General features: G+C 45.6%; 2 protein-coding genes and 1 long non-coding RNA gene across 4 annotated transcripts; all 3 read left to right on the top strand.

Moving 5' to 3' along the window:
* The first annotated feature begins 4,091 nt into the window (after window positions 1-4,091).
* LOC124990143 (uncharacterized) lies at window positions 4,092-7,959 on the top strand. Of its 2 annotated transcripts, none has more exons than XR_007109711.1 (3): window positions 4,092-4,662; window positions 5,555-5,614; window positions 7,827-7,959. It is a non-coding gene; the product is annotated as an uncharacterized LOC124990143 (long non-coding RNA). The 2 variants fall into 2 exon arrangements; XR_007109710.1 differs by having other exon boundaries at window positions 5,505-5,614.
* A 1,772-nt stretch (window positions 7,960-9,731) lies between these two features.
* LOC124990142 (glutathione S-transferase theta-2B-like) lies at window positions 9,732-12,829 on the top strand. The gene is made up of 5 exons (XM_047559876.1): window positions 9,732-9,930; window positions 10,532-10,619; window positions 11,830-11,980; window positions 12,068-12,241; window positions 12,562-12,829. The coding sequence occupies exons 1-5, from the start codon at window positions 9,819-9,821 to the stop codon at window positions 12,769-12,771; spliced, it is 735 nt and encodes a 244-aa protein (XP_047415832.1). The 5' UTR covers window positions 9,732-9,818; the 3' UTR covers window positions 12,772-12,829.
* Window positions 12,830-20,336: 7,507 nt separating this feature from the next.
* On the top strand, window positions 20,337-26,482 carry LOC124991622 (glutathione S-transferase theta-4). The gene is made up of 5 exons (XM_047562323.1): window positions 20,337-20,448; window positions 21,693-21,780; window positions 23,472-23,622; window positions 24,640-24,816; window positions 26,285-26,482. The coding sequence occupies exons 1-5, from the start codon at window positions 20,337-20,339 to the stop codon at window positions 26,480-26,482; spliced, it is 726 nt and encodes a 241-aa protein (XP_047418279.1).
* The last annotated feature ends 1,200 nt before the right edge of the window (window positions 26,483-27,682 follow it).

The raw sequence follows: 27,682 nt of genomic DNA, 5'->3' as shown, positions 1-27,682 counted from the left end.
GCAAAACTTACCCCAAATCCCACAACTGTCTTGGTTATTCTTGTGTTATTTCTCTGTTGTTGTATGGTGCCCCTGTAAAGAAAATTGTTCCATCTTTGGCTCCCTGTACTTATTATAATATTTGGGCACACTTATCAGAAATTGTAATTCTTCTGAAAATTTGTATCTGTCAAAAGTATTCTTGATAATAGGGCTGCTATTGCTTATTTGCTGTTGTTACATCATAAGACATGCCAGAAATTTAATAATATGTGTTGCTTCAATTTAACTGATAACAGTAACCCCATTCAAAAAGAAATGGATCATCTTAAAGACATTGTAAAGAAGGTGCAACAAGATGATGGAGGTTGGGATTTATTAGATTGGTTAACCTCATGGCTCTAAATTTTACATGGATCAAATCGTTTTTCATTGGAAGATATTTATTGACACTTGCCTTATTATGCTGTGCTTGTTTTTTTGCCAGTGTTTGCCTTGCTTTCTCCCTTCACCTTCCTTAAGCAAAAGACAAGTCATATCTATTCAAAAGTCCATACAAATAAAAGGGGGAAGAGGTTGTAGAGGTTCAGGTCATGTCGAAGTACAGAGGAGTGAAAATCCTTGAGTGAGCAAACACATCGGGACAAAAAGGCCTTCTGTTTGAATGGCTTAGAAACACTCTGCAACTCCTCTGTCCTTGAGGCCTGGAGACATTATCTCATTATAAAAACATTTGGTGTGAGTGGACTTTGAGCACCAAGCAAGTTATATAATCTGCACATGCACAAAGCTGCAGTCACTTTTGAGTAACTTCTCCAGTTCCACTTCTAGGTCCCTCTTACCCTCTCAAATTCCAATCTGGACCTTCCCTAGGGCCTCTGATATAAACCAAGTCAATTCTGAATTTACTGGTAGGGATTTGAGCAAATTTGCAATGAGGGGGGAGAAAAAGAAGGAATTTTTAAATTAAGTCTTTGCATTTTTTGGCAGTTGCATCTGGATCCATGGTAGAATTGATGTTAAATGTTGTATTCTTTAATTTCACAGCTAATAGAGGAATTGCCTCAATCAATGGTGACTGCAAAGAAGGTGCTGGTGAACCAAAGTTTGCTATCTTTTTGTGGGAAGACATGATAAAATTTAAATTCTTTAAATATTGAAAACAAAACAAGTCTGGAAAGATGATGTGGAAAACAGAGGCAATCTCTGAATGAAGATATAATTTGGGATTTTGAAAAAGGTGTTTGGTTTGCTCAAGAGCTCTTGTGCATTCAGATGTTAGGCCCTTCAAAACTTGGGATTTCCCAGCCCAATGTGGATATTTTTGAAGGAGTCAGTTTAGACTCCAGGGTGGACAAGATAAAAAAAACTTGTATGCCACTTGGAAACGAGATGTTTTTTCCAACACTTACTTACTTACTTTCTTTCTTTTTTTTTGGTTTGTTTGTTTTTTGCAGTGGGAGCAGCGAACTCAGGACCTTGTACATGCTAGGCAAGCACTTTAGCACAGAGCCACATCCCCCAGCTCCCTGTAGCATCTAAAAGAAAAACTATTGGCTTTTTTAAAATCCTGAATTCACAAATCCAATGCTGATCACCTAGACCTGGACTTTATTTTATTTTGTGGTGTAGGAAATTGAAACCCAGGTACAATGTTAAACAAGTACCTCCCAGTTACACTCCCAATCTTTCTGTATGTGTAGTACTGGGGATTGACCCAGGGGCACTCTACCACTGAGCTGCATCCCCAGTTCTTTTTATTTATTTATTTTATTTCATCTTTGTGGTACTGAGGATATGAACCTAGGGCCTCAATCATGCCAGGCAAGCACTCCACCACTGAGCCACATCCCCAATCCTTATTTTTTATTTTGAGACAAAGTTCCACTAAGTTGCCTAGGCTGGCCTTGAACTTACCATCCTCCTGCCTCTGCCTCCAGATTTGCTGGGATTATAGAACACTGTGCCCTGTTTACTTTGACCTGAATTTTAAAATAAAACCTGGTGCTATCTGCTGATTAAAAACTAATTAACTCATACCAAATTATAAGCTATTGTGAAATTGCTCCAGTCAACAAACAGGCCATGGAGTTGGGTGTCCAGAAAGGGAATAGCCCAGGAACTATGTTCCCTTTGCCCAGATTGACTCCTGCCCCCTCTTTGCTATGCCTCACTGTTCTTGACTTAGGACTTTCCTGATTCCTTCCAGTTTGTAGCAAGGGTTTTGACCTTGTCCTTCCCTTGGGGCACACAGCTGAGAATGGTAGTATAACTATTAAATGCAGTTGTTCTCAGACAAAGATTGATCTTTCCTACTCTGCTCACTGGATAAATAATCAGAACAAAATAGGTTAAGAAAATCCATTTGAAAGCTGTTGAAAAGGTCAGAATTTCATCCTGACCAGTTCCTGAACATGACATGCCTTTCTGGTCAAGTTGTATAAAAATAACTTTTCTCTGAAAATACTTTTATTTTTGTACAAGGGATTGAATTCATGGGCACTTAACCACTTAGCCACATCCCCAACCCTATTTTGAATTTAAAGATAGTATCTCATTGAGTTGCTTAGAAACTTTCTGGCTTTGAACTCCTGATCCTCCTGTCTCAGACTCCTGAGTCACTGTGATTATAGGTGTGCATCACACCACCTGGATCTGAAAATACTTTTATCCCTCCATGTGCATAACTCTTCCAGAAAAAGATCTGATTGAGAGAATAAGGGATGTAAAGTCTAAATGGGACATACCACAGAGAGGTTAAAAAATAAGACAAGTGCTGTGTGTGGGGATAGAGGTGTTAATAAAAGAGTGGAGGGAAGGAGGACATTATTACTATTTTTTTTTTTTTCAAAACCATCCCCAGAATCTTTTCTTTTTTTGCTACTGGGGATCTAACCCAGGGACACTTTACCACTGAGCTACATCCCCAGTCCTATTTATTTATTTATTTATTTATTTATTTATTTTATTTTGTTTTGAGACGAGGTTTCACCAAATTGTCTAGGGCTTTGTAAATTACTGAGTCTGGTCTTGAACTTGTGCTCCTTCTGCCACAGTTGCTCTCAGTTGCTGGGATTATAGGTATGTGCCAGCATGCCCAACCTTTCCCCCTTTCTTGAAGAAAGACTTTCCAAGATGCTTTGAGAGCTTTGATTTCAAACTGCCTCTACTCACACCTGACCTGCTGATGATGATGCCAGGTTACAGTTTTGAAGTTAAATCCCCATTGCTAAGTATTAAGAGGGGAACCTTTTTTTGTGTGTACCAGGGATTGAACTCAGGGGCACTCAGCCACAGAGTCACATCCCCAGTCATATTTTGTATTTTATTTAGAGACAGGGTCTCACTGAGTTGCTTAGCACTTCGCTGTTGCTGAGGCTGACTTTGAACTGGTGATCCTCCTGCCTCAGCCTCCGAGTCGTGGGGATTACAGGCGTGTACCACAGTGCCCTGCAAAGAGGGTGAAAACTTAATCCAACTATGGTGTTAAGAGGTGAAATCTTTGTGAGGTGATTAGGATTTTTAGATATCATCAAGAAGGCAAAGCTGTCATGATTGAGTATTGGCTTTATAAGAGAGACCAGAGGATACATGAACACGTATATATATGCACTCCCCATCTCTTGTGATGCCCTGTGCTGCCTTGGGACTCTGTTAGCAAGAAGGTCATCACCAGATGCATGCCCTGGACCTTGAACCAGAACAATGAGTCAAACAAACCTCTTTCCTTAATAAGGTTACCCAGTCTCAGGCATTTAATTGCAGTGTAAAGCAAAATGGATGAATACACCCCACTCTTGCATTTTTCCATGAAGAATAGCACCAGATGTCACTCACATTCATGAGAAGATGAACTGATGCCATGGAAAAGCAAAACAATTTGGAACTGATCAAATCAAATAGTCCCTAAGAAATCAGGGATTACACTAAAGCTTTTGGAGGGGACTGAGAATTCTCGGACAGTAGTCCCCATCATGGAAGGCCACATGGAGGTTGTTTGCCCCACTGCTTGCCCAGTGCATTAACTTTGTACACTGTGTTTCCAGGGGGCCATATGTATCCTTGGGGATTGTATTGTGGTATGTGGATCCTATCATGACTGCTCTGGGAGCCAATAGGTCAACTTCAAGCTACTGACCATAGTTTTGTGCCTAAATCAATGCCTTGGGCCAGGTAAAAAGGCTTATGTGGAAAAGTAAGGGGAAGTCATTGAGCCTTGTACGATGGATCTTATGGTTAATGGGATTTATTTTAACAGGACTGCTAAAGGTGATAAGTAAGATCAGTATTACAGGCTGGTCTCACCTAGCTGTGTGAGGGCCTACTGATAGTAATTTTGCTTTAAAGATTCCTTGGTCAAGGGCTAAGAAAGTGAATTGTACAGAAAAGTGTTAACCTAGCAGGCAGGACTACTATTTCTTGGAATTCCCACTTACAAGTTTGGCCGTTGGCTAGTGGATTTGGGGAGGCATCACATAACTAACCTAAAAGAGTGACTCATTAAGCCTAAATTATTTGTGCAAATAATATGGTTTATGTTTAACACCTGCTTTCCTGTAGGAATTCTGGAGTTTGTATGTGTGCCAGGCAGAAGAGGTCTACATGACCGGTCCGCAGCCAAAACTCTGGCATGAAGGCGCTAATGAACTTCCCAACTTGGCATCATTTCACTCCTTGTGTTATGTATGTACTGTGTGACTCCACCAGGAGAGGACTCTGGAAGTTTTTGCTTGGTTCTTCCTGTACTTTGTTCCATATGTTCTTTCTTTTTAATTTGGCTTGTAGTTCTTTGCTATAGTAAACCATAGTCACAACTATGGCTGTGTGAATACAAATCACTGTGCGAACAACTCAATAGTGTGAACTCATTGAACCTGGAGGTGGTCTTGGGGACCCTCAGGCAGAAAATGTCCTATTTCCAAACACTTCCCATGGAAAGCCTAGAAGTGCCCTGTTAAACTGGGAACATAGAGTGAATCTTACCAGATCAATGAGGAAAAGTGACACTGGGGGTCTCATGTCAGGCAGATAATGTGTCACATACAAAGGGACAGAGGATATTCAAAAAGTCAAATCTAATGGTAAATCAAATATTAATATACCAAGGCCATACACCAACTTGGTAGGATACTTGGCAGCTATTTAAATTATAAATAAATAGACTCTACAGCAATATGGAAAATGTGCACACAAATTTCTGATCAGAATACAGGTATGAAGAAGCTGACATCTAATCAGGCAATGTACTTGGTTATTTTTACAGATATTTTGAAAATTATGCCTCATGACACTTCTGTAAGAATAGGAATTATTTCATTTAACAGCAAAGGATACCAGAATTTAGAGAAGTTAATGATATGCTCAAGGTCACACAGCTAATGAACAATAGAATCAAGAGGTGCCTAGTTTCTGTGGATCAAAATCCTCTGTGAACCCCAGGATAGAGGTGTACTTTCCAAATAGTGAAGCTGATAATTTTCCAATTCATCAATACTGATTCTTTTTTTTTTTTTTTTGCTTAATAGCTTTTCCTTTACTTAATCTTTTTTTAATCTTAATTTTCACTATAAACAAGAAGAAACATGGCTGCATCTTCAACACTTCACTTGGAAGTGTCCTCAGCTAAAAATCCAAGGTAATTTCGTCAAGTTCTACCTTTCACACAACTGTAGGACACATTTCAGCTAAGCTTTTTGCCTCTATATAGTTTCCCTTTAGAGGGAATGATTCCCTTTACTCCAGCTTCCAAAAGTATGTTCTTCATTTGTTCTTACTTTTTCCATTTTTTTGAACTGCATTGTTTGGCTATTATAGCACCTTCCTCCATTTTCAAAACCAGCAGTGCAGCATCTTCAAATGTCTCTCTGCTTCCATTCTCTTCTGTCTTATGTGTCAAATCTCCCTCTGACTCCTTTTTATTAGGGCACTTACAGCCTGGCACGTTGGGGCACACAGAATCCCAGTGATTCCAGAGGCTAAGGTGGGAGGATAGTAAGTTTGGGGCCAACCTCAGCAGCTAAGCAAATTCAACAGACCCTCAAAATAAAAAGAATAAAAAGGTCTGTGGATGTAGCTCAGTGGTATAACTCTCCTGGATTCAATCCTTAATACTTCAAAAAAAAAAAAAAAAGACACTTGTGATTGAATTTAGGGTTCAACTAGATAATCCAGCATAATGTCTTTATCCCAACATGCTTAACTAAATCACTTCTGTAAAGTCTCTGGCTATAAAGGCAATATTCACAGGTTCCAGGGTATTATGGGTTGGATATCAGATGTCCCCCCAATAGCTCCTGCATTAATGCATGAATGTTTGGAGTAGAAATAATTGGATTGTGAGAGCTGCAATCTAATCAGTCAACCCCTAGTGTGAAAGAACTGAGTGGTAACTGTAGGCAGATGGGTGTCACTGGAGGAGGTGGGTCACTGAAAGCCTTCATCTCTCCTTCAACTCCTTCTCCACTTACCCCTTTCTGCTTCCTGACCCTACCATGAGCTGAGCAGCTTCTCCCTGTTCACCAGGCCCTTTGGCCATGGTCTGCCTTGTCTCCAACCTGAAGCAATGGAACTGACTCGCATGGACTAAACATTTGAAACCATGAGCCAAAATAAACTTTTCCTCCTCTAAATTGTTCTTTTCAGGTATTTTGATCATAGCAACACAAAGCTGACTAACATGGGGAATTAGGACCAGGATATCTTTGTGGACCACTATTCAGCCTACTACAGGAAGGAAAGAGGAGATGTCCCTCCCTCAGATATGTTTTGAATTTGTCCCCCACAAAGAATGTGTTAAAAAACTTAATCCCCAATGCAACAGCTTTGGGAAGTGGGGCCTGAAAAGAGGTGTTTGGGTCATGAAGAGGTGACCCTTAAGAATGAATTAATACTAATACTAGAAGAACTTGAAGCTGAGTTCAATCTTTTGCTCTCTCTCTTTCTTTGTCCTTCCACTTTTGTCATAGGATGTCACAGCAAGAAGGCCCTTGCTGGATGCCTACCCCTACATCTTAGATTTCTCAGTCACTGGAACTATAAGCCAATAAATTATTATAAATCACACAGTTGGTAGCATTTTGTTATAGCAGCACAAAACAGACTAAGACACCCTGCTTACATTAGTGCCTGTGTCGGCTTCTTCTAGAATCTATGTCCTTCCCTGCTTCACTCTGCAATAGTGTTCACAGCAAAGACTTATGGTTGCCACAGCCCTTTCCCCTGCCACATACCACTGCCTTTGACATTAAGGTCTGGATTTTAGCATTTCCTCCCCTCGGCCCTTCTCTTCTTTTTCTGGCTTAGCTGAGGCTATCCTTTCTCCCGAGTCCTTCCGGAGGTGAGGGGACAGCCAGTAGTTGGCTATAAGAGACCACCTCAGGCTGCTGGCTTCAGAGATTACTGGAGATGGGGCCTCAGAACCAAGTTTCAGGGGGTTAGGGGCAGGTGAGTGATGCATACATGTTGATAACCTGGCAGTGAAGCCATCTGACATCTGATGAACAGGAGAAAAAAATGTTAGTGGTTAAGAGGGAAGACAAGGATAAGGCAAGAGGTTTTTATTTTTATTTTATTTTTATTTATTTATTTATTTTTTGGTCAAGATTCAACATTCAAGATTTTAGTGAGGAAAGAAGCCAGTAAAGGGGAAGAGGTTGAAGGTAGAGGATTGTTATGGTTTGGATCCAAAATGTCCCCCAAAATCTCATGTGTTCAGAATGATGAGTCATAAGGACTCTGACCTCTTCAGTGGATGAATCCATTGATGGCTAAGTGGACTATTGGGAGGTAGGACCCAGTTGGATGAAGCACCTCATTGATCCCTTCTTCTTTTTCCCTCTTCCTTCTAGGTGTCAAAAGTCAACCAGCTTTTCTCCACTATAGACTTCCACTATGATATTCTACTTCATTTCAGACCCACAGCAATGGAATTAACCAACCATGAACAGAAACATCTGAAACTGAGCCAAAATAAACTTTTCCTCTTCCAAGTTACTTTTGTCAGATATTTTGATCACAGCAACAAAAAGCTGACGAATGCAAGAAGAGAGGAGATAAGTTGCCAAGTGAGGTCCTTGCCAGGGTAGATGGTCAAGGGTAAAGCATAAGAAAACACCTGAATCTGAACCTGTCACTGTGGATAGAGGCCAGGGGAATGTAGAGTCCCATCAGTTTATGATCCAGGTCTGATCCTATGAGTGGAAGAAGTGAGCATCCTGAAGGAACCTACTTATCAGAATGTGCAGTGAATAATTCATGAAACTTTCACAATCTTCTGGGGCCCAACCAGGTCCTTTTGTGGATCTAAACTTCTCTTTGGCACATTTACTCTTCCAACTTCCCTCCACACCAGATGAATCCTTAGCCCATCAGAGCTTCTGAGGTTTCTTCTGGAACCTTTTTTGTGTTTGTCAGAACAATTCTTTTCCATGGAAATTCAATGCCAACTGGTTTAGGCTCAAAAAAGACTCCCCCCACCAAAATCAATCAGTGAGTCAATCACCCAATCAACCAACCAACCAACCAATCCCCAAAACCATGAATTTCCTGCAAAACATTAAGTCCTAGGAGAGGAGAGGTATACAGGCCACTGATAGAACTGCAGTAGGAACCTGCTTCTCTCTCTCAAGTCACTTTTTCTGTGTGTCAGCTTCTCCCTCTGGGACCAGCCTAGTCAGCGAGTCTGGAAATGTCATCGCAGGCCACCCCTGACCAGTCCCTTCCCAAAGGGACTGATTCTCTCCTGAGTTCCAATTTCAAAACACCCAGCTAAACCAGGCAAAGTAGTGTTCACCTGTAGTCCCAGTTATTTGTAAGTCTGAAGCAGAGACTAGTCTGAACAACATAGGGAGAAAAAGATCTCAAAAAGAAACAAAAAACCAACTCCCAGGGAAGTGTTCTGAGAACCCACGTGGGTCACTGATCAGAGGGGAAAGGCTACTCAGAAAGAATTAGCTAAAATCAGTGCCAAGCCGAGTACCAAAACTATGGTCCCTGGGAAGATGGTAGGGTGGGGTGAGGGGACTCAGGAATTAGGAGGTTCCTGTCAGTCATTCCAGCTTGTCCCCTGCTTCTTAGTCTTCCTGACCCCATCCTGTCCACTGATGGAGAACTCCAGCTTTCTAAGCACAGCTGCTATGCTGGGGAACACTGGGTAGTAGAAAGTTCTTCTTAAGGCAAGATTCCCACCAGCCTGGGACACACCTGCAAAGGTGATCCCCCACTGAGTGACCTTAGATTCCTTCCAGGGACCCCTGGCAGCTGCGAGCTGAAGATCTCATTCTCCCCTCCCCGCACTCCCTGCCCCGATTCTTCCGTTGGGTTGCAGCATCCAGAAACAAAATTCTGAAAATAAACTCGGGGGTCTGAGCACTGGAGATTTTCCCGGAGGACAGGGCCCGCCCATTTCCGGTTTAGGATGAGGTTGGGTACTGCCCTTGGATCCCTGGCACCCGTGGCTGGAAAACGAGGCCGGCTACTCCCTATTCAAAACCTTCCTCTCCCCCTGCGCGCACCCACCATGTCACTCCACAGCATCCCCACGACACAACCCTCTCCGACGTGGGCCTCCTCTTCCTCCCCGGCTCCCGGAATCTTGTTCAGGGATTTGGTGGCGGTGTGGGCGGTGGCGGTTTCAAGCCGCCCAGGAGAGGGCAGACTTGAAACAGACTGGGGGCGTAGACAAGTGTCTAGGCGGAGTGGGATGCGCCCCCACTGGCTGTAAACAAAGGGGAGGAGCCTGGGCCCATATATGTTGGGGGCTCTCCTAGTCTACCAGTCTTCCTTAGCCGAACACCGTGTCTGCGGTCTTTGCAGTCATCGCCGTCCGCGCCGACCTAGCCATGGGTCTAGAGCTGTACCTGGACCTGCTGTCCCAGCCCTGCCGCGCCGTCTACATTTTCGCCAAGAAGAACAGCATCCCCTTCCAGCTGCGCACGGTGTTTTTTCTTAAAGGTGGGCCCCGCGAGACTCCCAGTGTGTTCGCACACCGGGTGCATCCACATGTCCTACGCGGGGCTCTTCTCTGAGCGCCCCACCCTCTCCCGGGACTGTACAGCCGCCTCTTCTCCCATAGCGCCGCCTTCTACTGAGTTGTCTTAGACAGTCACAGCCCTCTCTGAACTTTAGCTTGCCGCGCTGCAAAGGAGGAGGAGTACTTTCTACTGTGTGGGGTGGAAATAAAAATGACAGGATTTTCAGAGTTCCTATGTTGAAGGCACTCATTTAAATTCACAAAACCCTTGAGGCCTTGGAAGAGCTGAGCCACCCCACTGTGCCGCCCCACCACCACCCTGTCCTGGCTAAATAACTTTTCTTCACCCACCTGCAGCACCTAATTGCCCCTGGAGGGGCAGGGAAGAGAGGCCCTTCTCAGGGAGGCCCTTCCCATGGACACCAGGACCAGCCCAGGAGGCCCAGACAGGGGGATGGGGCTGACCAGCTCTCTGGCTACAGCCCAGTTCCCTGCTCCGACAGGAAGAGGGCGGACCAAGAGTTCTGGTTCCTGACTGGAACACGTTTTTGTTTTGTTTTGTTTTTAAAACTTCTTCCTCAGGGGAGACCTGCCACAAGGAGTTCTCACAGATTAGCAACCTGCAGAAGGTGCCTGTGCTCAAAGATGGTGACTTCGTCTTGACTGAAAGGTGCCCTCCTTCCCTCTCTAATCCTGAGCTTCCCAGCATCCCCCCACCCCTTCCTCTGTGGGCCCTTGCAGACCCTGTGGGGCAGTGAGGGGAAAGTAAGTGGTGGGAGGAGAGCAGGGTCTATTACCAGGGACTGACCCACCTTGTCCCTGCTTCTTGTCTTTAGCCTCCTCTGCTGGTCCCTGGTGCCTCTCCACCCCCAAACTGAGGGGTATTGGAAGAGAGGTCAAGGAGACATTTGTCCATTGTTGGACAGAGAGTAGGTTCAACAAATGGAAGTTGGAAAGGATCTCTCCAGGCTTTTCAGATATTCTCTGCCCCAGACTGCCCAAGCTGGCTCTGTAGACCAGTGCCAGGGCCTGAAGGCACAGCTCCTGGTGGATTCTCCCATCATGCAGGAAGAGGACAAGAGATCAGGGGACTATAAAAGCAGCTGTTGGGTGTGGTGGTGTATGCCTGTAGTCCAGTGACTTGGGAGGCTGAGGCAGGAGGATTGTGAGTTCAAAGCCAGCCTCAGCCTTAGTGAGGCCCTAGGCAACTCAGTGAGACCCTGCCTCTAAATAAAATATAAAAAAGGGCTGGGGATGTGACTCAGTGGTTAAGCACCCCTGGGTTCAATCCCTGGCACCTAAAAAAAAAAAAAAAAAAAGACTAAATAAATTAAAAAGAAATCAATGGCTAAGGAACCTGACCAAGGAAACGTCAGAGCATGCATTCCCTCCTGATCTCTGACCTATACACATGTGGATATTCAGAGGACTCCATGGAACCCCATTGTGTGCCTGCTCCATGCCAGGTTCCAGGGGCCCAGAGAGTCTTTTCTGAGCTGCGAATCCTTGAACAAGTTCATTTAACTGTTCAGAGCATTAGTTTCCTCATATAAAAGAGCAGATGCGGGGGTATCACAGAGACAAATCTCTGAAAGGACAATGCAGGTCTGGTTAAGAGTTGGAGGAAAGGGGTAGGGGTGTAGTTCAGTGGTAAAGCACTTGCCTAGGCACAAGACCTTGGGTTCAATCCCCAGGACCAAAAAAAGGACAAGGAGAAAGGGAGAAATCAGAAACCTGGGAATAGAGGGGAGTGAGGCCAGAAATGAGTCCTTCAAATGCAGAGAAGCCCCAAGGACCCACTGGGGAATAGAAACAGCTGGTGGGAGGTAAAGGCTCAGAGCCAGGGTCCTTACAGACTCTCTTCCTATCCCTGTTTCCAGCTCAGCCATCCTGATTTACCTGAGTTGTAAGTACCAGGTAGCAGACCACTGGTACCCATCTGACCTGCAGACCCGTTCCCGCATCCATGAGTATCTGGGCTGGCATGCAGACAACATTCGTGGCACCTTTGGGGTATCCCTGTGGATCCGGGTGAGGAGAACCATCTGGGGAGGGGTTGACCTTCAGGGACTTGGTACGGGGCCGGGTCACGATTAAGCCCAATCTCTCCCTCATCAGGTATTGGCGCCACATATTGGGACCCAGGTGCCTGAGGAGAAGGTGAAACGCAACAGGACCTATATGGACCATGCTCTGCAGGAACTGGAATCCAAGTTCCTGGGAGACAAGGCCTTCCTTGTGGGACAGCAGGTGACACTAGCTGATCTCATGTTGCTGGAGGAGCTGATGCAGGTATGAGATCAGCCAGTAGAGCAGTGGCTATGGGCAGGGGACTTTCTATTGCCACTCCCACAAGTCAGAAATATTATGGCCTGGGGAAAGCCAGGATTTGCCCAGAATCCAGAGTGAGTCTCTGGCTAAACTGGGACCAGAGCCTGACCTGCTTCTTGCTTGATGGTGTCATTCTGGCTGCTCTCAGGCCCTGAGGCTCACCTCACTGGCCTGGGCCTCATGTAGAGGTTGGGGAAGGGATCATATCCCTGTTATCTTTGCTGTGTTCCAAGCACTGGGTCCTTAGTATCTTCACAACTTTTCCATCCTTGTCCCTGCAGCCCGTGGCTGTTGGCCATGACGTGTTTGTGGGATGGCCAAAACTTGCAGCATGGCGTGGACGAGTGGAAGCTTTCCTGGGTGCTGAGCTGTGGCAGGAGGCCCATGACCCCATCTTTAACATTCTGGAACAAATGGCCAAAAAAGCACTTCCAATGCCTCCACCAGAGTTCCAAACACGTATGCTGCTTCGTATTTCTAAGATTCCTTGAGTGGTCTGATTAACAATAAAGACTCATTCTGTTTCTTGCCCCCTTTTTATCTTTTTCATTTTGCCCCAGTCCCTTGTCTCTGACTCCAGGAGGAGTTCTACACAGGCAGAATATCACATGTCTTTGACAGTACTTCTCAATTGCAACCTGCATACCAATAAGAGACTAAAATCTACAATATATAAAGAGCTCCTAAAAAGTCAATAACATGAAAGAAAAAAAATTGGCAAATACTATCTATGTTTTAAACAGTAAAGATTCTGCTGGGCCTGGTTGTGCCTATAATCCCAGCTACTCTGGAGGCTGAGGCATGAAGATTGCAAGTTCAAAGCCAGTCTGGGCAACATAACCATATCCTATCTCAAAATAATTTTTTTTTTAAAGGGAGGCTGAGAATGTAGTATCCTAGCATGTACGAAGCCCTGGGTTTAATCCCCAGTACTGAAAAAATGATTAAGAATACATTGAATAAGAAACCAAGAATTATTGCTTTTATTACATTGTTCTATTTTATGAATGGGATAAGATTTTGTCCCAGTAACCCATATGATTAACTAAAGAAATCTCACAGATAATAAAGTGCATATAACACTATTACCAAGGCAACAAAATATAAAGTAGCCAATTAAAATTGCGGACTATTACAGGATAAAGACAATGTTTCACAGGACATACTGTTTTTGAAGTCTAGGGAACTTATAAGATTTCTTTTAGCAAGCTCTCATTTTCTGAGAGAGTTTCACAGTAACAGCAAACAGTAGGACTTATGCATTGTTACACAAACCTCCATGTGTATCATACCAGTTATTTTAACAGAGAGAATTCAATATAAAGAATTAGTATCCAGGCATTAGTGAACCCCAAATACAGATAAACCAGATTATCACAGAGAAGATCACTGCAAGAAGCCAGTATTCCTAGGACTGGGAACCAAGGGAGGACATTGGAATCATGTAAACCTAGGAGCTGGAGGAGGGGCTCCTTAGAACTCAGACTTCCAAGAAGGAGAGTGCTTAGACCCTTGGGCATCATCTCCTAAGGGTGCTCCAGTTTCTCAAGAGCTCTTCACAGGAAGCCATGTGAATGATGTGGATACATTCTTGTATGTGATGGTAGATGGAGTTCCTGACATCCTGCTCTTCTGCTCTTAGTTGCCTGTTTTGTGGCCTTGGTATCCCCCGTGCCTATTCTATGACCACCCTGTGCCATTCCCAGCCTAGAGTGCTCCAAGCAGCAACTAAACTGTGACTGCACTTCCCTGGGGGTGGCTGGTGCTTGGCTGTCCTTTTAGATACCATTCTGGCTGCCTCTTCCTTTCAGAGATTCCTCATACTCTTTAGGGGCACCCTGCCTTGCTTTTCTAGGCTTTTTCCTGCATTCCCCTGGGATTGAGGATGAGTGGTAGCAGCTTGAATCTTTCTGATCCAACTGCTTTTCAGTTGTTCATAATTGGACAATTTTACTTTTTGGTTTTCATTTGCGGGAGTGGTACTGGGGATTGAACTCAGGGACACTTGACTACTGAACCACACCCCCAGCCCTATTTTGTATTTTATTTAGAGACAGGGTCTTACTGCGTTACTTGATGCCTCACTGTTGCTGAGGCTGGCTTTGAATTTGCAATCCTCCTGTCTCAGCCTCCTGAGCCACTGGGATTACAGATGTTTGCCACCACGCCTGACTTGGACAGTTTTCCTTTTAACAGACATTCCAATAGAGCATAAAAGTAAATGATAAGTTAATCAAGACTCCTAATGCTGTGTAAGTCCAGGAGAGTGATTTTAATGGAACTAACCATGCTATGCACCAACCCCAGTAGGGCACCAGGATCCCCAGTTCATCTGGCAGGAAGAGCAGGAAAGATTCCCTAGAAGTGACCTCAAATTCCAACTGGTGCTTTTGGTAGAGGGAAGGGCCACACTAATGCTGACTGGAGGCATGAAAATCAGGTGTATGAAGAACACTCAGACAGTCCAGGCATGTGAACAGGGATGCTGAGAGGTGAAGGCAGAAGTGACACTGGGAAGTTCATCCTAGCAAGATGAAGACTGACTGATGAGTCACACCAACGGGGCATTAGTTTCCAAGAAATGGGGAGTTTATGATGGTCATGAATATGGCCTGACTTCTGGATGGTGAATCAAGGTGGACTGGGTTGGATGGAGAGGGAATCTTTCAAATGGCAGAGATTTCTTCTGTCAGAAGCTTAAAATTCCTCAGAGATATTGGAAGTGGTTGCCATATTATGATCCTCAAGGCCATTGCCACTGCCCCAACCCTGCCCACACTTAGCCAATAATTCCAGATAATGACCCTCTGGTACTGTCCCACCTGCAGGCTTACTCCTATATGAATGAGCACACAAGCTGGCCTAGTGACATGCGGTGTTCAGAGCACTTTAGGTGTATGTCTGTGTGGACCTAGTTGAGTAAGGTAGCTAGGACAGAAGATGTGACAGGGTGCGGGAAGAACCAAGGTGCCCAGGACGGAGGAGTAGAGATTGAGCCCATCTTCTACCCACCTGACAGGTGTTTGTTGTGCTCAAGGGGAAACTGGGCAGGTTACTATGATGAGGTCACCAGGTGACTTTAGTTGACCTCATAGTGATGAAAAAGTTGATGCTGCTGCAAGTATGCTCGGAGCAGCAGCACAGCCTCCATCCGTCGCCCTTCCTGGGGTGCTCTCTGGCCTTCTGCCTGCCTCTGGCAGAGGTGATAGGATCCCTCTTTGGCTTCTCTCAGATTCTGTAGCTGTCACCCTGCTCTGGGCCTCAGGTGCAGGTCAGGGATGTAACTGTCCCTGCATCCTGTGCTATTGTCTCAACAGCTTGTGACTCTTGGCTATGATGTGTTAGAGGGAGAGGTGTGACTAGTGGGATCGTATGGGCAAGTGGAGGCTTTTCTAAGTGCAAAACAAACCCAGGAGGTCCATAACCCTATCCTGAGCCTCTGAGGAAGGTAGGATCTCTGCAAAAGTTATACCAGAAGTCCTCTTGAAGAGACACAATGAAGACTTCTCTTTAGTCATCTGTCCTTGTCCATCCCCTCCATTGATTATTTTCTGTCTCTGAGTCTCACTTTCCATTAAATGAATAAATAAATGTTTTTCTTTTCTCTTTTAACCCATTTCCCATCTTGCTTTCCTTTTTGTCTGACTATTCTTTTCATCTCCCATTGCCGGACTGTGGCCCCAGGTCCCAGATGGCAAATCTGGATGAGGGGCTGCCTACACAGGTAGGTATGTTGGGCCCAAGGGCATCAGGTCAAGGGTTCCTGGCACTCCTGGACATGCCAGAACTGGGTCCAGCTTCTACCACAGGTCTTGCTGGAAAACAGATGGTTCTGCTAGACCTTCCTAGCTTCAGTTCCTGCCTATCTGGGCTCCACATCAGTCAGTTTATGGAGAATGCAGGTCCCTAGGGGCTGCCTGACCCTGGGAAGGGCTCCATGCTGGTTGGGCTCCCAGTGGCTCCTAGAGAGTAGTGATGACCCAGCCAGGAGTCAGACTTGCACATATGTCTTGGTCTCTTACACCCAAGAGCAGCAACCATGGTCCCAGGACTTTTCACAAGGACCCTGCTGACACTTTAAGAATGGCCAAAGGTTTCAGGGTGTCCACTCAACAAGCCAGGCCATGTGCTGTTCCTGGAATCAGACGTGGTATCAGCTCCATGCAAGCCACATAGCCTGTGAATATGTGTTGGCATGTCCCCCAAAGTTCTGTCCACTGGAAAGCTTCAGTTCTTATGAAAAAAGTAGGGAAAACATTATAGTCCACTTGCATGGGCCAAGAAGTTGTGGCCAAAGGGTGGCTCCTATTTCCTCAGGTTCCAGAGTGGGGCCTTGACAACTTCCTAGGAGGCCTTAGCTGGGTGCCAGGAGGACCTAGGCAGCACTGGCTTGCTGCCTGCTCCATGTTTCACTCAACCAGCATGGTCTAATGTTAGTGCCAGTCCCTGGCTCTCTACATGCCTCCCCACCCCCTATCCCATGAGCTGTCCTTCAGGTCCACAGATCACCTGTCTGCAACCCAGCCTTCAATGTCACAAGACCTGGGTCCTGACAGAGATGTGCACATGTGGTCCAACAGGAGAACTGAGGAAGACCTACAGGTACAAACAGGACTAGGAAGGAGGAGATGAGAGGGAGGTGCCTTGAAGACCTCAGGATAGTTGCTGGGGTCTGTAGAGACCAGGGCTGGGAGAGTGGCCAGAGTGTGGGTGCATGCATATGGTCATATGGTCATATGAGTGTGAGTGCATACTTGTGTGAATATGAGTGAATTTTGTTGTAAATGTGAGTGAATTGTGTGACTGTGATTGTACATGAGTATATATGTGTGAGAATGAGTGAAGCCTTGAAGACTTGTGGTGTGTCAGCCTCCCAGTCACCATCACCTCTGCTGGAAGGATTGTGTAAGCTGCCAGATACTGCAGAAATCAAGGAAAGCCAAGATGGGGGTGAGGCGTTTGGCTCTGTTTAAGGGACAGGGTGAGAGGTGAGAGTGCTCAGGGGTTGGCAACACCTTGTAGAGGAGAAGGAGGGGCAGACTGGGGAGACTGCTTTTGGAAAAGCCAGTGACCAATCCTCAAAGGAGCACATTCCAGAGCCAGGGATGGGTGGAGGCTCACTGAGTCTGGAGGAAGTAGGTTTCAGGGAAGAGCACAGAATACTGGACCCATTTGGGGAGAAAGGCACTGGTCCAGAGGGGTGAGCAGCCCTTCAGAGACTGACCTGAGTGGGGGACCAGGGTAAGGGCAAGTGGGAGGTATAGGTGGGTGGGCTTGAGCTGTTTCTTCACCTATACTTGCCTCCCTTGGGTGCCATCTACATTTTTGCCAGAAAGAACAGCACCTTTGAGCTGGTGAAGCTGGTACAGGGTGAGCAGGACTGGTCCCACAGAGGGGTTGCTAAAGGACCAGGCCATGTACTGAGCATCCCCTCCTCTCTGCTCGTGAGAGCAACACCTCTACGCTGAGTTCTTAAAGGTGAACTCCCTGGGGAAGGTGCCCACCCTCAGGGATGGTGACTTCCTGCTGACTGAGAGCTAATGGTGAACTGATGCTCACCATGGTTCAGCATCAGACTGTTTCAGTTCTGGGGCTCAGGATGGTGGGAATAGGTGGAGGGGATATAGAAGAAAGCTGATCACCCCTGGCTTGGAGACTTTCCAAACTGCTGGCAGCCTGCCTAGCTCAGAGACAAGGGCAAGACCCAGGGGTCACTTAAAGTTAAGGGTGGGGAGGCTGGAACCTGGCTAGAGCCTGAGATGGCTAGAGCTGCAGACTGGAGAGGGAGCATAAGTCAACTAGCCAGATCTGGATAACCTGAGCCTGTGAGCAAGGCCTGGGCTAAAGGTTAGTCCTTTCAAAGTCCCAAGAGCTGGGTACTCCCAGGGTCAGATTCCACTTTGAATTCCAGCTCCCCACTTTCTGTTCTCTGAGTTCTTGGGCAGGTCAAAGAACTTTATGCCCAAGTTTCTCCTCTGCAAAATGGGGGAAGGAATGTCACCACCTACAAGAAAAAGAAAAAAAGAAATATCATCACCTTCCGGGTATTGCCTGAGGATGGAAAATGGGTCCCTACTAAGAACTGCAGGCCTGCACCTGTGTCCAACAGGTACCTGGTATGTCAGCATCCATACAGATTCCTGAGACCAAAGTTTATCTGTGCAGGTGAACCTCCTTGGCCCTATTATGCAGTCTGGGTAGAAACCAGGACCCCAGAGCAGTAGATACCTGTTGACACACATACTGCCTCAGTTCCATTGTCCCCTGAGTTTTAATGAAGCCTCAGAATCCTTCTGAATATTTAGCTTTGGGGGCATCACTAACGAATGGTGGCAGAGAAAGAATGGAAAGGAGATCAGTGAAGTTTAGAAGGGCTTATGATAAGCTGTTCCCTCTCCTCCTAACCCAGTCTCTCCTGTCCCTCTTCTTGGGCAGGCTGTGGGTGCCGTGCAGCTGGGAGTGGCTGTTGGATAGGCTGACACTAATCCTACAGCACCTGAATGAGATGGTCCTGGTGGTCAGTCCCTACTTGGTGACTCAGCAAGTCTCCCTGGTAGACTTGATGGCACTCACAGAGCTGATGCAGGTGAGGCTTTCCCACCTCCCTGCCTTCTGGGGATACACAGGGCATGAAGCTGAGGCACCAGTCAGCTGCCCTCTCTCTAGCCCACTGCCATTGGCTGTAACCTCTTTCAAGACTGACCCAGCTGGCGGTGTGGTTGATCCTTGTGGAGGTCACCCTGGGTGCTGATCTCTTTCAGGAGGCCAACAAGCTCATACTCTAGCCTTGGGACCTCCATGAAACCCAGAAAGACTCCCCAGCAGGCCTAGAAGCTGGTGCAGCTTCTGCAGAAGCAGCTCTACTGAGGGGGTACAGCCTGATAACTCCCCTGTATTTGGCTGTTTGTAATAAACACACTCTGTACACTCTGCCTGTGCCTCACTCTGTTCCCAGGAAGTGAAGCCCATCTCATTTCTGAGCTGAGGCCTAGAAAGAGAGGGAATCTTTCAAAATCACACATCATAGGTCAGTATGAGGCCTCCCCACGGGTCTCAAGTTAGGTTCCTCAGCCTCCAGGGCAGTCTGCTCACTGTAGTCCTAACCCAAGCCAGGAAGTTTCAGGACTTCATTGCATGGCACAGTCCGGCTGCTCACACCCTTGGATCCCCTGTTGGTGTTCTCCCTAATGCTCTTGGGCTCCCCCACTGTACTAGTCAACTTTCCATCACTGTAAGAAAAATATATGAAATAATTAACTTATAATGAGGAAAAGGTTGTTTTGGTTCATAGTTTCAGAGTTTCTAGTGCATTATCAGGTGGACCCATTGATTTTCAGCCTCTGGCACAGATCTTCCAGAAAATGTGGGAAATGTGTAGTAGAGAAAACTGCTTACTTCATGGCCAGGAAGAAAAAAGAGGAAGAGATCAGTGTTCCACAATTCCCTTCAAGAGTGTGCCCCTAATGACCTAACTTCTTTCCATTAGGCTCCACCTTCTAAGGGTTCCACCATTCCTAATAGCACCACTCTGGGGACCAAGGCTTTAACATATGGGCCTCTGGAAGACATTCAAGATCCAAACTATAGCACCAAGCTCCTGTGTCTTTTTCTCCCAATTCAGACCAAATTTACTTGTGGATAGCCCCAGTCCCTACTTTTGACTCTGAAAATTTGGTTTTCATTGCCTCATTCTCAGTCTGGACCTGCAAAGTCCTTTCTAAAAAGAACTGCACTGAAGGCTTGACCCTGGGAATTCTCATGCATGACCCCTTCTCAGGGTATCTTTAAGGCAGAAGCACGGGACAACGTGCATAAACGGACATCTGCTCCCCCTCCCCCAACCCTTTGCCAGGGAGTTCTCTCCACTCTTAGGACTTCTCAGAATTCCTGTTATTGTGAGAATTCCAGGTTTCCTGGTCTCATGACAACACCAAGGGAAACAAGAAGTTCCAGAATATGGGGTCCTGGGCTTAGGTCAGAGAGGGCAAAGGACCAGGGGCTCAGGCTGGACATAAGCTCAGGCCTGCTGTAGCTTTGGGCCCCAGGAATTGTCAGCATGGTGCTAGAGCTCTACATGGATCTACTGTCAGCATCCTGCCGCGCCGTCTACATTTTTGCCAAGAAGAATGGCATATCCTTTGACTTCCAGTTTGTAGATCTGCTGAAAGGTCAGTCCCCACTGCTACCCAGGCAAGACTCATCCTGGGGTGCAACTAGAACACCCAGTTAGGGACATTTCGGAGAAGCAGAGACAGAGATCAAGGCCATTCCCCACAGAAGTCTGCAGGGGAAGAATAGGCGCCAAAAGTGTCAAGGTACACAGTGGGCACCCCTGTCTAGCTCACTTTAGTCACTGAGTTCCCACTAATGATGGCACCCCTGCTGAGATGAACAGACACTCTGAGGGCAAAGGGGAAGGAAGGACTTCTAGGGAATCCTTGAACTCCCAGTTAGCACCCTCACCATCTCCTTATGGGAGTCTTGCATCTTGTTATCTGTATCACCTGCCAATCAGTATAGAAAAGGTCACAGAAAGGAAGTCATTACCTACATGAGAATGCAGCTGTTGTTCAGTCAACCCCCTTTATTCCCAGTGTTCAAACCTGTTTAGAGAACTGGGGATGTAGCTCAGTGGTAGAGCTCTTGACTAGCATGTCAAGGCTCTGGATTCCATCCCCAGCACCCCTCCCTCCAAAAATTATATGAAGAGCAAACCTGCTTGGGGTTACACCTACCTCACAAGAGGGTCAGGGGGATCAGACCCCAGCCCCACCACAGAACACAGAAGGCTCTAAAAGTCCAGTGTATAGAAGAAGGCTCTAGACTGTAGAGAAGGAAGGAGACATGGGAGCTATGGAAATGAATGAGGTGTAATTGGAGCCCTCAGAAATGTTTCCACTTGGAAGCAGTTGGTGGAGTCAAGAATCATGATTCCTGCTCTCTGAGGAGTTCTGCATTCAGATCTGATGACACTGATTACATACAAGGGACTCTTTTTTGGGTACTCCACTGTGTTCTGGGACTATACCTCCAGCTGTGGCTGCCCTGTTTCCCTTAAAGGGGGGACAAAGTGAAGGAGTGTCAGGAACAGTGGGCAGGTTTTTAGGGCTCCAGCTGATTCATAGGCTGTGGCTTCAGGTAGGGGTGGAATAGGGGCAGGAGACCTCCCGCTTTTGGGAGCCAAAAGGTTGTCTTGGTTCCAGGGCACAAGGGTCACCAAGTCAGGGATAGGGGCAGGGTGGGATGTAGGAGTCCTGATCCTGGCTCCTTACTGGGGCAAGTTACAGTGTTCCTTAAGGTCTCAGTTTCCCCTTCTTCATGAAATAGGGAGAAAGGCATTTCTGTTTCTAGGAGTTCCAGTTCTCTCTTCCCTTGGGTCCCAGCAGCCTCAGACCCTCCCTGTCCCTCTCAGGTCATCACCACAGCAAGGAATACATCGAGATCAATCCCCTGAGGAAGCTGCCCAGCCTCAAAGATGGACGATTTATCTTATCTGAAAGGTAACTGCCTTTCCACTACTCAGGGGATGGAATCCAGGGCCTTGCTTTGCACATGCTAGGCAAGTGCTCTTCCCAGGAGATTCAATGGGAACCCACAATGTAGTATTTATTTATTTACTTTTTTTTTGCCATGGAAAACTCCACACATGCACTAAAGGAAAAGGCATACTAACTAATATGTGTATATGAGTATAACAAATCCCACATACCCATCTCTCAGTTCCAATAGTTGTCAATTAGGGCTTCTTTTGCATCATTCACACCCCACCCTGTACCCCTTCCAGACACCCACAAATATTCAGTCCACAACTAATTCACCTATAAATGTTTAGGAGTATGTCTCTAAGAAATGAGGACTCTTAAAAAATGCACCACCCCACTACTGTTAGACACTTATTAAAATTAGCAATAATTCTTGCATTTCAGCAAATATCCAGCTCCTAGTCAAAAGTCTCTAATTATCTCATAAATATTTTTTGGCAGTTTGTTTGAATCAGGGTCCAAAAAGGTTCTGAGTATTACAGTTATTTGGTCTCTCGCTTATGCCTCTCTGCCTATAGCCCCTGTCTTACTCCATCTTAGGTTGCTATCACTGTATATTACTGACTGGGAAATTTATAGCAAATAGAGGTCGAATTTAGCCCATGCTTCTGGATGCCAAAACGTTGAAGAACATGGAGCTGCTTAGCACTGGCTGAGGGCTTTCCCTCTGGGTCATAGCATGACACAAAGAATTACATGGTGAGACAGAGCAAGCAAGTCAGAGAGAGCTTGCTTTTGTATCAAATTCACTCTTATGACAACCCATTAATCCAGGAACTCTTTTATCTGCAAATGAATTAATTCATTCATGGGGGCTCCTCATTCTTAATGGTCCTATCTCTTAATACTTACAGCAGGGATTAAACTTAAAACCCAAGTTTTGGGAGGGACATTTAAACTGTAGCATCCTCTCCACTCCCTGACCTCTTTGTCTTAACATATTTATTAGTAATGATGATGAAGAAATTGGGTCCTTTGTCCTGTGGAGGCAAGGCCTGGGACCCATCCACCACTAGAATGTCTCCAATCTGTTCCCTGTCCTGCATTCCCAGGCCTCTGTTCCTAATCTCATCCCACAAATACAAGAAACCCTTGCTTGGGTATTGCTGGATGCAGGAGCTACTGTCTTGGCCTTCCTGTTATCAATTCTGACCCCTCCATTCAGCACCAGAGAGATGTATTCTCTCTCATTCTTCATAATCTTAAGAGTCCAAATGTCCCTGCATCTCCAAGGACCTCCATACTTGGGCTCCACAGCATCTGACTGTCTCTCTCCATTCCCTGACCACCCCCATCCACCTTATGGTGCACTTGCCTGCTCTCCATTCTCCAAAATTTTAACTCACTCCCTCTTACCCTGGTGTTTTGACTTACGTTGTTTCCTCTGACTAGACTGCCCTTCCTTATGCCATCCAATGACTCCTGCTCACCCTGTAGGTCTCCTTCCCTGCCCTTGCTGATTATTAGACTGACAGCTTGGGGGAGGCCTTTCCCTGAGCCCTTTGGACTGCTTCTCCTGAAGGAATGTCAGCATCTAGAACCTGACTATGGCTGGAGGCCCCAGCAGATGGGCCCTGGCCAAGCTGGGGTGGTCAGTGTTGGGGCTTTCAGAATACAAGAGCAGTGGTCCTGACCTGCCCTTTCTGCAGTGTGGCCATCCTTTGTTACCTGTGCCGAAGGTACAGCGCACCCTCCCACTGGTACCCACCAGACCTGCACTCAAGAGCCCGTGTGGATGAGTTCATGGCCTGGCAGCACACGGCAATTCAGCTGCCCATGAGCAAGATACTATGGATCAAGGTGAGTGGGGCCATGTCTATGGCTTGGGGACAAGGGAGTCAGGAAGCCTGAAGTCCAGTCCAAGCTGTGCTGACCACTAATGAGCTCAAGCAAATCTTCCTCTTTGAACTTCATTTCATGTGCTCCCCCTCCTTCCTGACTTATAAAGTTGCTGGGAATATGGAATGAACCATTGAGTATGACAGAGTCTTGTTAAGACCAGGAGAAATACACCCAAGAAGAGCTGATATGACTCAAGCCAGGACAGGATTCAAAAAATTTCATTCTGAACTAGAGAATGTCAGAGTCAAAGGGCCCATTGACATTAGAAAACTTGAAGATGATAAATAACACATGTCCTTAATTCTAATCCTAAGCTTATGTCTTAGTTCATTTTTCATTACTGTAACCAAACATTTGAAGTTGGGTAACTTATAAAAAAAGAGAGACTTGTTTTGCTCACAGTTTTGGAGGCTGAAAGTCCAAATAACATGGCACCAGATCTGGTAAAGGCCTCATGGCAGATGCCATCACAGTGGGAACAGTATGAAAGGATCACATAGTAAAATAGGAAGACAGAGAGTGGGGAGGGGCCAGTCTTGCTCTTTGGCAAAACTTTCTCTTTTAAGAACTAACTTAGTGTCCCATGAGAATTACATCAATCCCTTCCAAGGGCAGTGACCTCAATGATATACTACTAAGCTTCACCACTTAAAGTTTCTACCACTTTTCACATTGTTCCCCTAGGGAGCAAATTTCTAATATATGAACACTGGGGGACACACTCAAACCAAATATAAACCTATGACAGACATCACTAATCAATCATCAGATTCACTCTTGATGAGTTCTCAAAATCCTTTTGATCACATGACCCCAGGCAAATTCTACCAGTCAGAACTGCTAAAAAAGGTGAAACTACTTTACAGCCCTTGGTACTGTCCACTATCTATCTAGCAGACAAAGATACAGAGAGCTGGAGAGGCAGATAGAACAGGATTGCAGCCTCCATTTCCTTCCTCTCCCCCACCTGGCCAGTTGCTGATCCCAATGATCACAGGTGAGGAGGTTCCAGCTGAGAAGACGGAAGAGACGCTGGAAGAGGTGAACAAAAATCTGCAGTTCTTTGAGGAGAAATTTCTACAGGACAAAATGTTCATCACTGGGGACCACATCTCACTGGCTGACTTGGTAGCACTAATGGAGATGATGCAGGTGTGGAGTGGGGTGATGGGGGTGGTCAGAGGATGGGAAGAGGCAGGACACTTCTGTGATCAGTGTAACCACAACTTGAGAATAGACTGTCAAAGCAGAAGCAGCAGGCATGACCATCCTGAGGATTGTGGGAACCAGATCTGGGTGGCTGAGCTTCATTTGGGAACAACAGGATGGGAGTACAGGTTTTGAATCAAGGAGGATCATGATCATCTATTTTGGCAAGGCTTCCACAGCATGGGGAGGAACTAGAGGATGAACCTAGAATACAGAGAATACCACATTTCACCAGGATCCCAGATGCCTCCTCCCCCTATGGGATCTTCTTTTTTCTTTTTGGAACTGAGGTTAGACCCAGGGCTTTGCAAATGCAAGGCTTTGCCATTGAGCTACATCCCAGCCCCGCTATAGGATTTTCCAGGAAATGTTAAGAGATCTTACCTCTTTTCCAGAGCTTTATACAGAGAGTTGTATGGGTAAAACTCTCTTGGTTCTGGGTCTGAGAGGCATACAGTGTGCATTTGGAGGCATGTAGGGGTGTGGGGCATTTATGTGGTCTTTATGTGCAGGAAAGAGTAGCTAGTTCGGAGCTAGCTGGTACGTGCAGGATGGATACTTTAGACCCTGGCCAGTGTCTTGAGAGCTGGTATGGTCACTGGCTGGAATGAAAAGTGGCCACTTTGGTCCCTGATCAATGTGTAGTACACACTGGCACCAGGAAAAACTATTCAAGTAGTCTCAAGTATACAGTCCTATGCTTCACTTTCAGTCTTTATACTTCACCCACCTCAACCACCCCTGAGCCTCCTGGACACCTTAGTCATACATTTTTCTTTTTCTTTTTTTAGGTACATATTTCTTTTTCTTTTTTCTTTATTTCTATTTTTTTTCATTGCAGATAGACCCAATACCTCTGTTTTATTTTTTATTTTTATGTTTGCTGAAGATCGAACCCAGTTCCTCACATGGCCAGGCAAGCACTCTACCACTGAGCCACAACCCCAGCCCCTAGGTACATATTTCTTAAATGATCAGGACAAATCTCTAGGCAGGCTGCCTCCTGGGTCTCCTCTTTCATCCCCTGTGCTTGATCACAGAGAAAGGTTCAATGTGGGCAGAAAAGAATTGAGTTCCTCCCCCAATTCCCTTGGGAACAAGGAACCTACCTGGAAAAAAGGCAGGAACAATGGGAGGTTTCAAGTCAGAGAATTGGGAACTACCTGGACCAGCAATCACCTAGAGAGGGGTTCAGGAGCCTTGGAGCAAGACCAATGACCAAGAACCCTAGGGGATTTTGGAATACTCATTCCCACTTCACATCTTTTACATAGTTTGTGACTTCTTGCTTGAGTCTTGGGGGCCAGAGGATGACTAATGCTTTGTAAAGGCAGATGGGGAGGACCCTTGAGGTTGTAGAAGACCCAAGTGGCACTGGGCTGACCACATCTTCCTCTTTGTCTATCTACAGCCCATGGGGGGAAATTACAACGTTTTCCTCCACAGCTCCAAGCTGGCTGAGTGGCGTATGAGAGTAGAGCTGGCAATTGGCTCTGGCCTCTTTTGGGAGGCCCACGACCGGCTGTCAAAGTTGGCAGATTGGGACTATTCAACATTGGATCCAATTGTCAAAGACAGGATTTCTGAGTTTCTGAAGAAATACAAGTGACCCCAGAGGCAACTAATCCAGCAGGACTTGGCTGGCTCAGTTCTCTCAGCCTCCTTCCTTAAAGGAGCCACTAAAAAACAACTGTGCTCTTTTGCCCAATAAAGAACTAGAACATCCATCATGACTACTGAGTCCAGAACAGTTGATATAAGCATAGAGCCTGGTGTGGGAGCAGGTGGTAGTCATGGGTCTTCCTAGTTTCCAAAAAGAATGTAAAAATTAAAGGTTAAATATGATTACATTGTCAATAATAATAGTTGACGACTTGATATCCCTTTTAATAATAGAATAAGATCAATATTATAAACCATTTGGACCCATAGAACATTCCCCACAACAATAGCAGAATAAACATTTCCCTCAAGGGAACATGGGATATTCTCTAGCATAGACTAAATGTTTGGCTATAAAATAATTATCAAATTTAAGAATAGTGAAATCATGCAAATTATGTCTTCTGAACACAATGAAATGAAATTAGAAGGCAAAAATGGAAGGAAACCTAGAATATTCACAAGTATGTAGAAATTAAACAACATACTCAACCAATGGGTTAAAGAAGAAATCACAAGGAAAATTAGAAAGTGCCTTGAACAAATGAAAATGAAAACAAGATTTATGGGAAGATAGTACAAGTAGTGCCAAGAAGAAAATTTATGGCTATAAACATATAATTTAAAAAGAATGATCTTTGCTGGGCAAGGTGGTGATGTCTTTAATCTCAGCTACTCAGGAAGTTGAGCCAGGAGGATTACAAGTTTGAGGTCCAATCTGGGCAAATTAGTGAAACTCTGTCTCAAAAATAAAGGTAGTGATGTAGATCAGTGTTAGAGTATTAGAGTACCCCTGGGATTCAATCCACAGACGGGGTGTGGGGGAAGATCTCAAATCACAAACCTAACTTTACATCCTTTATTTTTTTATTTATTTATTTTTTTTTTTGGGTGCTGGGGATAGAACCCAGGGCCTTGTGCTTACAAGGCAAGCACTCTACTGACTGAGCTAACCCCCAGCCTAACTTTACATCTTAAGGAATTAGAAAAATAAGAGCAAACTGAACCCACACCATTAGAAGAAAGGAAACTGGGCCGTGATGTAGCTCAGTGGTAAAGTGCTTACCTGGTATGCAGGAGGCCCTAAATTCAATTCTCAGCATTGCAAAATTTAAAAACAAAGGAAATAATAAAGATTAGAATGAAG

Source organism: Sciurus carolinensis, chromosome 8 (assembly GCF_902686445.1).
Source record: "Sciurus carolinensis chromosome 8, mSciCar1.2, whole genome shotgun sequence".
NCBI classification, from domain to species: Eukaryota; Metazoa; Chordata; class Mammalia; order Rodentia; family Sciuridae; genus Sciurus; species Sciurus carolinensis.
This window is presented reverse-complemented; position numbering and strand designations above follow the sequence as displayed.